Source organism: Mesocricetus auratus, unplaced genomic scaffold, assembly GCF_017639785.1.
Source record: "Mesocricetus auratus isolate SY011 unplaced genomic scaffold, BCM_Maur_2.0 Super-Scaffold_15014, whole genome shotgun sequence".
NCBI classification, from domain to species: Eukaryota; Metazoa; Chordata; class Mammalia; order Rodentia; family Cricetidae; genus Mesocricetus; species Mesocricetus auratus.
The window spans coordinates 54,304,767-54,318,298 of NW_024429186.1; the positions used below are offsets into that span (position 1 = coordinate 54,304,767).

The window sequence follows — 13,532 nt, forward strand, 5'->3', positions numbered from 1 at the left end:
CAAATGTCCTCCCCTGATAATGAGATTGATGACTACCTTATATGCCATCCTAGAACCCTCATCCAGTGGCTGTTGGAAGCAGAGGCAGACACCCATAGCTAAACACTGAACTGAACACATGGAAGCCAGTTGTAAAGAAGAGTCATAAACAAAGGAATCAAACCCAGCTGGTGAAACCCACAGAGGCAGCTGACCTAAACAAGGGGGAAATTATGGCCCCCAGACTGATGACTGAGAGGCCAGCATGGTACTGATCCAGAGCCCCTGTTCTCCCCCCTTTCCAGAACCTGGGTGTCAGAGAAGAGGCCTTGACAATCTATGGGACCTTGGAGATTATATTAGTATTTATTCCTGACATACAAATGGATTCTGTGTGCCCAATACACATGAAAGTTGGCTCTCTCAGCCTGGACACATTGGGGAGAACCTAGGCCCTGCCCGCGAGAGGAGTGGAGGAAGAGGGAACTGGGAGGAACATGTGTAAAATGTTAAATAAAAATTGTTATACATAAAAAATAACAGCATATACGCAGGAAAAAAGGAAGAAAAAAACTCACAAGGAAGAAGGCAAAAGCTAATTCTAAATTTTCCTTTGAGCTCAGTATACATGCTTTTGCATCCATACTCACACCCACACAAAGGAAAGTAATAATGGGTATCAAAAGCAGTCTGTGGAAAGGCACTCCATAGTATGGAAGAATATTCAAAATAATAAATCCAGTTAACATATGTAAGCAAAATCTCAAATACAAACACAAATGAGAGAGAGAGACAGAGAGACAGAGAGAGACTACTAATTTTTACAAAAGGCAAAGAAATTTAGTGGAAACCAGAGAAGTTATAAAAGATCCAAGATGTACACCATTAGAGACCTGGGAAATATGTTTCAAATTCAATGGAAATATCCAATCACTCCATAACATTTCAGTGAATGATAGCATGTATGATGTTGAACCCCTATGTTTACATTATATAGTGATAGTATACCTATCTTTATTTTTGTAAGTACACATTTTGATCTCATTACAATGAGAAATCACTTAAGGAAACATGTCTTTAGTTGTAATATCATGGATAAATACCTTGTGACTATAACAGATTTATTTGAAACTTGTAAATGTGGAAAAATAAATCACATACATTGCTTAGTGGAAAATAAAACAATGTAGGTATAATGAAAATCAATGCCCCAATTTGTTAAAAATGGTTTTTAAAAAGGAAGGATAAAAACCCCATCACATAACCTAGTGACTCAACATATAAATATAAAAGGAAAGAATTAAAAACGGAGATCAAATGAAACTTGAACACAAATGTACATTTTGACATAATTAACATTGCCAAACAGTGGAAAATGTGTTTATAGAAATGAATTGTTAAAACCATATAACATGCATATACATATACATGTATATGTATATATAAAGCAATAAAGTTGTTATTTATGCTTCATTGTGAATTAATCTTACTTTTTTAAATTGGAACAAGCCGGATAGAAAAGGACAAATATTACATAAACTTGCTTACATGAAATATCTACATTAGACAAATTCACAGTGAGTAAAGTTTGATGAGTTCATCAGGAACAAGGGAGGGAGAAGTTAGCACTATTGCTACGTAAATATAGTAAATATTTTAGGGTCAAATAACCTTGCCGAATATTGTGAATGTAGTTAACACTACTGACAGCCATTGAAATTGGGCAGTGTACTCCCTATTGTGTTACGTATGTTTTCCACAATGGAACAGCAGAGTAGAGAATTTTCCAGCCATGATATTTGCATGTGCAGTAAAGCTTTTCTACAGTGGAGACCTTTGGCTCTAACTGAACTTTGTAGAGTTTGTATCAGTAATATTCTCAAGGTTTCCACACATTTTGAACATGGTATTTCATCAGTAAATCTAGAAAGTGCTAATATAAATACATTTTTGAAATAAAAATGAAAAAATGTACTTTTGAATGAACTAAAAGACAAGTAAAACACAAAAATGCAATAATTGAGTATATTAGTATATTTTTAAAAATGAATAAATTTGAAAGCATTCTTAAAAAATATTGAATATTTTCATATTAAGGTTAAAATCAAAATTACTGTAAGATACTATCTATAATCTTTAAAACTAAAAGTAATATTTAAATTAATTGAATCCTATTCATGTTATTATTTTTGACCAACATTACATTTTATTAGGCATTCTCGGTTCTTTAGATTATGATTATAAAAGTTATAGATTTGTAGTTTGAATGACAGCATCCAGTTTGTCCAACAATTCATAAGCTATGCGTGAAGAGCACTGGTGATACTCTTTGTCTGAATTCCTAATTTATGTGCTTGCTATGGTTTGTAAAGTGCTGTGTCTAAGATGCTGCCTAATAGATTCTGTGAGCATGCACACATAAAACACACTTTGGTGCACAAATTAATTCCAAAGTTACTAAGAAATTAAAACAATAGAAATGTGTGGTCATTAATTTTATGTTTGGCATTTGTTGCCATTGCTTAGATTATTCACTTGCATTATAACATTATGAAACAAGATTATTGTTCCCACTTATTTCAAATTATTTGTCACCTTCATACAGAATTTTGAGAATGACCATTAATCTCACTTGATTATACGTTTGCTATCTCTTTCACATCCTTAATATCTGGGAATTTGGATCCAGTGAGATGGCTGATAGGATGAAGGTGCCTGCTACTATCTCTAATGACCTCAGTTCAAACCCCAGGATATATATGATAGAGAGAACCTACTCCTACAAGTTTTCCCCTCAATTTCACATGCATGCCATGGCATATACATACCCATGTAACATGCACACATATATATGAATGACATAATTACACAAAAATATGAAAAAACAGAGCCATATATATCATTGCATAAGATTATTCATTATTGCATACCTTGAGATTCATACGCTAAAACTCTTCCTAATAATTTCTATTTTAGGGTAAACACTATGATTGCTTCCTTAATGCTTGACTGAATACAAATATAAATGAAAGATTTTTGTTTATTGTTGGAGATGAAGAGTAAGACATTTAAATTTCTATTTTAACAGCATTCTCTACAAAAAGAAAATTACGGTGTTTCTCCAAAAAAAATAATGAAAAATAGATGACAGACAAGGCTGAAAAATCTGGTTGATCATCACCACCAAGGAAAGCAAGAATTGGAGCCCACAGGATAAGGGCAAAAATGGGACCGTTTCCAAGACAGCCCTTGAGTTACTGCTCTGGGCTGTGATAAAGAAGCAACACCATCCCTAACATTTGTTCATTGGAGGGGGGAAGATGCATTGTAGAAATAATCTTTTTGGACAGTTCTAATTGCTTAGTGCATACCATTTCTTCAACATAATAATTTCTATACACACACGCATGCACGCACGCACGCACGCACACACACACACACACACACACACACACACCACATTTTCCCAAGTTATCGAAATTGTCAAAATCAGAGGATTAAACAAATTATTAGTTTCAGAAATCATAACCAAAGCCTCAATTTAGGCAAATGACTTCCATTTCGATAACACATTTGGCATGTGTGGCAAATATGTGAAAGTGGTCTTGCTTAGTGTGTCAGACTCCTATTCTCCTTTTTTTGGGAAAAAAATTCATATTTAAATTTTTTCAGGATCCTGTTTTCAGTGTAACCAGGTTGGTAGAAAAATACAAATAGAATCTTAAAGCCTTTAAAAATGCAGAGTTCAAATACTAGAAGGAAATACTACTCATCAATCATTAAATCTACACCTCATAACAAGAACTGAAACATGTTATGTGCATTATCAAACTTTACTCAAATATTTGTAACAATTTCAAAAATAAAGAAAATTGCCCCATATGCCTCAGGCCAAGATAAAATCTAATAGGCCAAGGATGGATACCATCTAAGTGTGGCTTTACTCTTATTTGTAAACATCAAAGATATCTCATTTCTACATTTTCAGTTATTAAAGCAAATGGAAGCACTTTTTTATTCACTCTGAAATTTTGAAAAACTGGAGAAAAAGACCCTGAGCATGACGCATACGCCTGACCAAGTTATTACATTTTCCTATTGATATGGTTCTTGGGGAAAGCCAAAGCCAAACTACTATTAGTAATTTCCTCATTGTGCTCATTTTTCTGAAGGTGCCTTATCTCTCTTTGTCTTACACAAAACCTGCAGCTACTATGAGTTCAAATAGTTGTGCTGCCCCCTGTTAGACATAGGTACACCCTAAAGAAAAATTTGTTCTACTATTACTAAGCAGTTTGGAATTCCTTTAGATTTTTACCTCTTAGGCATAAAATAAATTTATTATTAAAACATACTATTTATTACAAAAATCACACCACCATTCAGGCTCAAAGCAAAAAACATTTCCAAAAATAAGGCAATGTACAAATTGTGTCATAGTAAAACATTTATTTGTTAAAGTGATATAGATTATTCAAGATTCTACAGTCTGGTAAATCATGGATGGCAATGTGGGATGGATTGATACAGAACTTGATGCCAATGAAGGCTTTGTTCTCTTTCCTTTCTTAAAAAAAATATCTGTAGATCAGAAGAAAAAAATTTGGTTTGAAAAGGGGATGAATCATGGTGTGAGAGAGCCAGTTCCACGGCATCAGAGACATCATCGCTTCGGCTCCCATGAGCAAATCCTTCAAGGAGAGCAGTTCAGCAATCCACCGTTGTGAACTGAAACATTTTCAAATTTTATCCAGTAAAAATATCAGGGGCAACTGTTTTAAAGAGAGACGGAAGCATTGTTCTTCATATCAACTCCAGCCTCTGCAAACAAAGAAAAAAAAAAAGAAAGAAAACACAAAACAAGTAAGATCAAGGTACAGAAATTCTAAAGTTGTTATTGGCGAAATCCAGGCAGAAGACTCACAATACAACACACAGGACAGACACAGACACCATGCCAATATGGAAGAAACCACAGTTAGCAATTCTGTAATAATAACCAACCATTTTGAAAACAAATCTGAGTGCATAAAGGATCCATATTTGTGTCAAACCTAAATTATAGAATAGAATTTGCTCCTCATTTTTTCTAACACCCTATAGGTAAAGTAAAAAGACTATTTTCATTTAAATGCCATTTGTTATAACATGTACCTTTGCTGATATTGGGTATCTTCGATCGAATTTGTACTACATTTCTAAAACTTAAATGATCTCTGTGTTTTGTATTTTGCAGAGAGTTTCATATGAAGATTTCCTGAGATTTTGTTGTACCCTTAATGATAATGAAGAATATTGCTTATTTTCCTAAATTATTTCTTCACTCGCAAAGCAAATACAATAAGTGTGACTAAGTATCGTTTACAAGGAAGACACTATATGGTTAATTTAAAAATGAATCCGAACAAAACTATATAAAAATCGGTTCTTAAAAATACTTACATACTTAAATATCAAACTGTGATTATAATTTCCTCCAGTATGGCTTCAAATGTTCCATAGATTGATTTAATGTATTTCTACAAATTCCAATGTTGACAAAGAAAGGGGGCAGGGATAGAACTCAGCAGGTGAAGAGCATGCTGGCCAATAAACCTGATGATCTGACTTTACTTCTTGGAATCTCTATGGTGAAAGGTGATTGATTCCTGCAAGTTGTCATTTGACCTCCACAAGAAAATTTTGCTTCATAGCACATGAACAATCACAAACACACACACATACACACATACACACACACTGCAAGTATGCAACATTCTTTTTAAAGAAAAGAATAGAATGTTAAAGAAGTTTGCATTTTCAAGTATGTAAACTAAAAGTGATTTTATTTCATAAAAATGAATCATTAAAGGGTTCTATTTAAGAGCTTTAAAATGAACAACACAAGTCTAAGACATAAATTTTCAGTTTACTGAACATCCTATGTTAAAAAGATAACAGAACATATTGAGATAACTTATGTGAGAAAGTTATTAAGCTTGTTTCGTGACTTCAATAAAGATAAATATTATTAAGTATCTCATTTAAGGGAATATTTCATGTTACACTATTTAAACTCACAGTCACTACATATACATACGCCTCGCTAAGATGGGGCCAATCAAAATTCTATCATGGATTATGGGGGTGCTCATGAGGCCCCATCCTTCCTGAGAAGCTATTGGTACTTAATGTTTTCCTGTGGGGAGGCATTTTGTCATTTCCTGCAGTGTTTTAGCAAATGAAAAGAATGAAGAAGAGAGAGGAGCAGGAGAAGAAAGAAGAGGGGTGCTTAGGTCATCAACACTGGCAGGTGATAAGGGACCAGAGCAGAGGTGAAGATGATTTTAGAAATTCTGGGGTCAAGATAATCAGATAATGGACAAAGTTTAACAAAGAAACAATGTAATGCAGAACACTTAGGGACAGCTACTCTTCATTCTTTTTAAATAAAATTTTATTTAAATTAAAAACAATTCCATTTTCCACACCAATCCTAGTTCCCTCTCCCTCCCATCCTACCATGTTCCACTCCTAACCCCCATCCCAGGCCCCATCCACTCCCCAGTGAGAGTGAGTCCTTCCATGAGCAATCATCAAAGTCTGTCACATCATTTGGGGCAGGACCTATGCCTTCCCTTGTGTATCTAGGCTACTTTTCTTAACTTTGTAAAAAATGTAAAGGGAAAATGCCATCCATTCCAGCAGGGAGTAAATTTCAATGTGTTGTATAAAACTCCTATGTCATTGACTTTATTCTGAGTGTCATTAATTGACATGAAAGTATTTCTTCAGAACAATTATGCCCTGTAATCAAAGGAGGTGATTTTTAAAGTTAATCTCTACACCCTGGAGTTTATTTTTTTTCTTCTGTTCGAATATATCAAAATAGCATGAAGGTAGCTCATAACAAAATTAACGAAATATTGCCTATGTATGCAGCATGATCTACTCTATCCATTACAAAATACAAACAAGCACTTTAGTGCACACATGTGCGCAGGTGCACACACACACACACACACACAGACACACACACACAAACACACACACTCACACCTTGAGAGAACTGACATGGGGAAAAAAAGTTACTCAGAGTCCAAACTTTGCACTGATTCTTCTCACTTAAAGAAACAACTGAATGCAGGCAAATATCCCTTAATCGAAATACATAGAAGCCCACATTTATATGTTAAAATCTGCAGTTTTTTCATAATTTGGCACAGTTTAGTTATAGTAAGGGTAATTGTACATCTAATCTTTCAACTTATTCATGTTTCAGATACTTCATGCAGAAAAACTGACGAAATTACTAGTGTACTCACTTCATAGCTAAAGTCCATTAGTAGAGAAATTATAACAAAATATCTAAAATTTAAATTTACTTTACTTGATAATAAAATATAGTAAAGTAGGTCAAATTTAACTAAAAATAAAACAATCATCTTAAGTCTGCTACTAGCTAGTATTGACCATTCCACAATTCCTGTAAAAGTATGCATACACAAACACATAAAAGCATACATATTTTTATTGTTTTGAATACACAAATCCCTTTTCAAACTGTCACTCACACATTTCAGCATCAGTACAAACTAATCCACTCACTTCTATGCACTCTGCTACATTCTTACACCCTACATGGGGCATCCTCTGTTTTACTGATCTACTTTTAAGTCTTTGCTCATTCCCCAATTGCTCTAGTTATCATCACAAAACTTACGAATGACTCCACTCCCCTTTTTCCTTGAGTCTGCTTTGTGTAATTATACCCTTATAATCTAATGACCCAATAATTTTATATAATTTATTTAATTATTTCAGGCTTTCTGTATTTCCACATTTAGTCAGGAGGGTCATTAAGGACAAATAACAGAACATGGTGTTTTGTGGAATAAAATTATGATGCAAACACTCCATGTATGATAAAAATTCCCTTTAACAGATGTCTCAGTGTAGAAGCCTTGAGACTGCTCCTAGCTGTGAAACTGTGTCCAAAGGCTACTGTCTGCTCTGGGGCACTTCATACACATAGAATAGAGCACTCAGAAAGAGCGCATGAGAGAAAGTGAGGGTCACAGACTGTTCAGAAATGCTTCACCCTTGATCCTGGAGACCCTGAAAAAAAATCAAAGGCCCAAAACAGACAAAATAACTTAGCAGTTTCAAGAATACTATAGTGAGGTCATAGAGCAGCTTAAAAACTATATGCACATACATATAAACAGAATGAAAACAGGATTATGAGTGAAAGAGATTTTGATAGTGATTTTATAAACACTTTTTTTTGCATGTAGAATTTCTTGGAATAGATTCTAGAAAAGACAGCATAGAAAAATTAAAAATGAAATATTTCTGTGACATTAGGTATTAATTTTACATCTAAAACGTATCTAATAAAAATTATCATCAAGAATTTTAATGACTGACATGGTCTATAGTTTTTCTCATTCAAAAGCAAAACATAACCACACACAGAAACTTCCTAGTGAAAGACATAAATAACAACATGATTATGGATTGTTATAATATGCATATTAGTGGGAGATAAGCTGGCATTTCATTTTAATCACATGTTCAAAATTTCAATGAAGAACACTGATTTATGTGTGATGAAAAGTCATTGTTAATGGCTTTATGTCTATCACATTGACAAAATTTTATTTTCTTTCTCAGGATAGATTCTACAGAGTAAGGACAAAGGCAAGTTTCTAAATTCACCCTTCCAAATGAAGCAAAATAGTCAAAATGATATACAATGCCCCTTTAATGTATTTGGAACTTGTACTTGGCAATTTTTATATGTTTGGTTTGTGTTCACTCTTCTGCTTCTATCTTTAGCATCACATAGAGCATCACTTTGAACTATTTTTGATATAGCAATCACCTGCACCTGATCCCTTATTTAAGTTACCTTAATGATTAAGTCAATGGGTTGCTCAAACGCCAACAATAAACGAGCTTTTAAAATAAGAAGAAAAACAGCAAGAAATAGAGTAAGGGGGAGACTAGAGAATTAAGGAGAGGAGACTTGGGGAAGGAGGGTAGCTAAAGGAGAAGAACACGGTAAAAAGAGGAGATAAAGAATGGAAGAGTGTAGAGGGCAGAAGAAATTAAACTGAGAAAAATGAAGTGGAGAGGCAAGGTGCCCTCTGCAGACTAGCTCTGTCTGTGCCACCCAGACTGGCTGGTCTTGGTTTCTACTGAGCGATCTATTCTTAATACTCAATAATAGGGCCAGGGAAGAAATGATACATAAACATGTTTGCTCTGGTGTAGTGATGGAATTTACTAGGGAAGACTATGCCATGTTGATAAAATTAATACTGTTTTAATGAATACAATATTATAAGGGGCAAAAATACCTTCAACAATGAAAGCATGGAGTTGTCTTTTGTCTGTTTTCAATATTTAAAAACAGACCCCACCCCCAATAGCTGACACAAGGCTTCATTGATCCTTCATTCTGGAAATACCTTTCTGATCTAATTAAAATGAAGGAATCAAGGCAAAAATGCATCTTCTCTACCTGTAGTAGGAGATGGATGAGACACATGGCTGGGTATGTGCTTACAGAGAGATAGGTGTCGGGCATGGGTCATATATGTATCTATGGATCAGTGTATCCATACAAAGATATCTGTGTGCGCAGAAATAGTCCTGAAAGTAATCACACTAACAGCATAATTAGAGCTACATTTCATCCCAATAATATTCCTGTTCATCAGGAGTAGGTACAGACATGTTTTGAAAATTCAGTAAACACAAGCGAACCCCAGCTAGTCCTGCACTTCATTGAATAGGCAATCTCAAAACAGAGTACTAACATATCAATAATTAGAAATTTCATGTATACAATAGCAAATCTCTCTGGTTTTTGAAGTAAATAGCAATGAATAAGATCCTCACCTGTGTTTCCTGGACATTCTGGTCAACATTAGTCAGCAAAGCATCTGGGAACAAGATTTTCAATGTCATGATCAGTTCTTTACTTGTTTTTTTCCTTAAGATCTGGTCCTAATACTGTACTCACTTTGTTCAATGAGCTGAACCATCACTTGAGTTTTTACAGTTTTACAGTTTTCCATAGCTATTTCATATATTTACTAGTATAACAATTGATTTTAAAATATGTATTTCTAGTATATATAAAATGTTTCCTAATTTAGGATCAATGCAATTCAATAAGACAGTCAGTTTTCTAATTCTAATTATCCCAGAATTAGCATTTCAAATACAGGGCTGTCTATAAAATCATGGAAACCACAGAGTTCAAAGTCAGAAATAGAATTCATCCATACTGACTACAGAAATATAAAAATAGTATTAGCCATCAGTTAATACCTAGTCTTCAACTACTCTTATGCCATCCATTTCTAAGTAAAAGAGTAAGAATAAGATACTACATGAATATGCATCCATATATAGTATTTGACTGTAAAAATTCATATTACAACTGTTGTTGGAAATAGTCTATTTCTTTGAAGAATGTGTTTATATGAAAATACTATTAATTATTTGGGAATGAAATGATTAAGGATCTATAAGAATAATTATCAGCTTTTAGAAAATATGTTAGAAAAGATTAAATATTGGTTTCTTTTTGTATAAACTCATTGAGCATGAGTGAAATTGCAATAACCCCCCAAAGATTAAGATTTTCATGAATGTTACAGAGAGAAAAATGGTTAGGGAATTGGATTATGGTAGAGTAACTGTATATCTCACAATTCCTTCTCTATTCAAATATTCATTTACTTGGTATGATGCAGAGAAGGACTGTATCTGCTGTATAACTTATGTGTCAAATGAGATTAGATGTGTAACCACTCTGCAAATCAAGTATATTTAAAACAGCAACAGGTTCGTGGCATTCTCAGGAAGATATTAGAAGTAATGTTTTTTCCTTTTTTGGTTTTGACATTTGTGAGCATAGCATTCACCATTTTGAGAAGATTAAATGAAGATATAATCAGAAAGTTTAAAATGTCAAATATGTACTATTACAAAAATATGTGAATTTAACTGTTGTCTTAAAAATGGGACATTTCTATGATAGGGTTTTGAAATCTAATTATGTTTAAGTAATTGCAAAGTTATTAATTTATATTAAATGAAAAATATTTAGCTAATTTAATCTAGGATTCAGTGTATATACAGAAGTATATCTATCCATAATTTAGACCTGTATAAACATACAATCTGTATATACATTCAGTACTTACTTTAACTCTTTAATGCTGACACTGAAACAGCTGAACACAGTCAGAACAATTACCAATTCCTTTGTTACAATTACAAGTTGCAAATTTTAATAAAGTTTCAAGGATATTTATATTACCACTAAGACAGAATTTAATATTTTAATACATTTCCAGCTATAAACTATTAATTTCTGTCTCACTTGTGATGAAACCATATTGCTAGGATAGTTGAGACACAGGAATGTATTAATGATACTTTTTTATATTGTGTAGACTTTTGTTCTGTTACAAAGCAGTCATCTCCTCTGAAAAACAAAGAAAATAAATACAAAACTCATGGTGCTTATAATATCACTGCTGGGTGAGATTCCTTGTTTTCATTTTTTAGTCTTTATGTCTAGAACTGAGTAATTTTGCATGATGAACAATTTGTTTACTTAGATTACTTTTCTCTTTCCTCTATGCATTTTTATGAGATTGCATATTCTTTAAAAGTTTGCTTGTTTTATGTATATATGGGTGCCCATTAATGAAAGGATGTGAACCATATGCATGTAGGAACCTGAATAAGTCAAAAGAGACATTGAGTACCCATGACTGAAGTTACTTTACAGAAGGTAAAGTATGGGGACCTGAACACAGCTCCTCTGAAAGAGTGATAAGTGCAATTAAGACTGAGCTATCTCTCCAGGCCTTTAAAAACATATTTCATGCCCATGAAAGACATTCAATGTCATTTGCCACTTTCTCTATAAGGTATACAATTATGGTAATAATAATAATAATAATAATAATAATAATAATAGTGTAATAGTACTATTAACAACCTAAGAAGAAAAGCACAGCTCTTTCCTATCCAACCCACAGCTCTACTGAAGATGTTCCCAGAAACATTCCCCAGGCTCACACATAAGCACACAATGCTAAGGGCTGCTCTTGTGACAAAAGAGGTCTAAGGAAGAGAGGGAACGACCATCACATTGGCTGGCTGGAATTACCATGCTTTACTTAGCATTATAAACTGAAGTTGTAATTCATTGAGGCTAAGAAAACAACAAATTCTTATTTGCTCTCTTCTTTGAAAAGAGTGGTTTATTTTTTACAAGATACCTACAGTGTTTTTTATTTCTACAGAAATGTTAAGTATTTGCATTTTAAAAGAGGTTTTCTTAAGTTTATACCTGAACTTAAGCAGAGAGAGAATATTGAAATTTAAGAAACAAATGACAATTTATTGATAAGAATTTTCTGATTATTTGTTTTATTTCCTAAGTAAAAGTTACATTTTTGCAATGGAAATAAATAAAAGGACTGAAATTATATTTTCAGCAAGCACTGTATTAGTGCTGAAAACTGAAGTAAAAATATTCCTCAAAAGGGGGAGAATGAATTGTATTAAAGTTTTGAAAGTTAAATATTTAGAGACATACAAATATTTTAGTGAATATATTTCTGTGTCAGTGGTTATGTCCTAAAATTTGCCAAACTATATCTTAAAATAGGTAAAAATCGATTGGTTTAATGTATTAGCTGGTGAGACATCTCTTGACTCCTTTAATTTTGGAGAAAAGACGTTAAAAAATTAAACTGGACAGTATCAGGATTTCTGATTCCTGCATCTTATTTAAATTGGTATACACAACTGATTTATGTAATAATAAATTTGGAGGTTCCAAATACAAAAGCCATCAAAATAAACTGTTATTTCCAAGAACACTGGGGAAACTTGGAAGACTGTGTTTCCCCTCTATTTCATCCCTTGAATTATGGTTTGCTATTTCTATTTGGACAGTTATCCAAAAAGATTGAAAACAGTTTAGAGATGGATACATTGAGAGTAAATAACTTTTAAAAATATTCTAATAACTAATAGAGCATATATTTGTTTTGCATGTAATAAGCTTATAATGTTATATGACTAAAACTAAATGTTAAATAATTAACAAAAAGGAAGTAAGTATAAATACAAAATGCTTATAGTTAGAAACAATAAAAAGGAAAATGACATGTTCAACACTTGGTAAGCTAGGGAAACAATGCAGTACATGGCAAAATGAAACACAAGGAGAACACAGCATCTCTGATTGCTGTGATAGCATAAATTACTAGACCACAATCATCATGATGCTAATCAGAGCAAACTGTTGTTCATGTGAATAATAATACGTCCATCTCTAGAGTTACTCCTATATTTATCTATCCATTTACTCATCAGCCACCTAAGCATTTTCCTGTGACAGTCATAATAAATAGCATTAATTATCTCCACAAGGAAAAGTGCTGTCATATTAATGCACATGAAGACCAAATGACTTTCTTGATAGGCTAGTGTTTTGTTGAACTCTCAAGATGTGAACTACTGAAAAGACT

The 13,532-nt window shown here is 33.2% G+C and overlaps 1 protein-coding gene across 4 annotated transcripts in view; it reads right to left on the reverse strand.

The window, feature by feature from the left end:
* Positions 1 to 4,413: 4,413 nt before the first annotated feature.
* Positions 4,414 to 13,532, reverse strand: part of Lrfn5 (leucine rich repeat and fibronectin type III domain containing 5) — a 264,524-nt gene continuing 255,405 nt past the window's right edge. For 3 of the 4 annotated variants that reach the window (XM_040743022.1, XM_040743023.1, XM_040743024.1), the window contains 2 exons: positions 9,868 to 9,911; positions 4,414 to 4,800 (listed from right to left, as the gene is read on the reverse strand). In XM_040743022.1, the coding sequence (XP_040598956.1) occupies positions 4,783 to 4,800; positions 9,868 to 9,911 (62 nt within the window). In that variant the 3' untranslated portion in view covers positions 4,414 to 4,782. The remainder of the gene's footprint in view (positions 4,801 to 9,867; positions 9,912 to 13,532) is intronic. The other variant, XM_013116037.3, reaches the window with a different exon arrangement.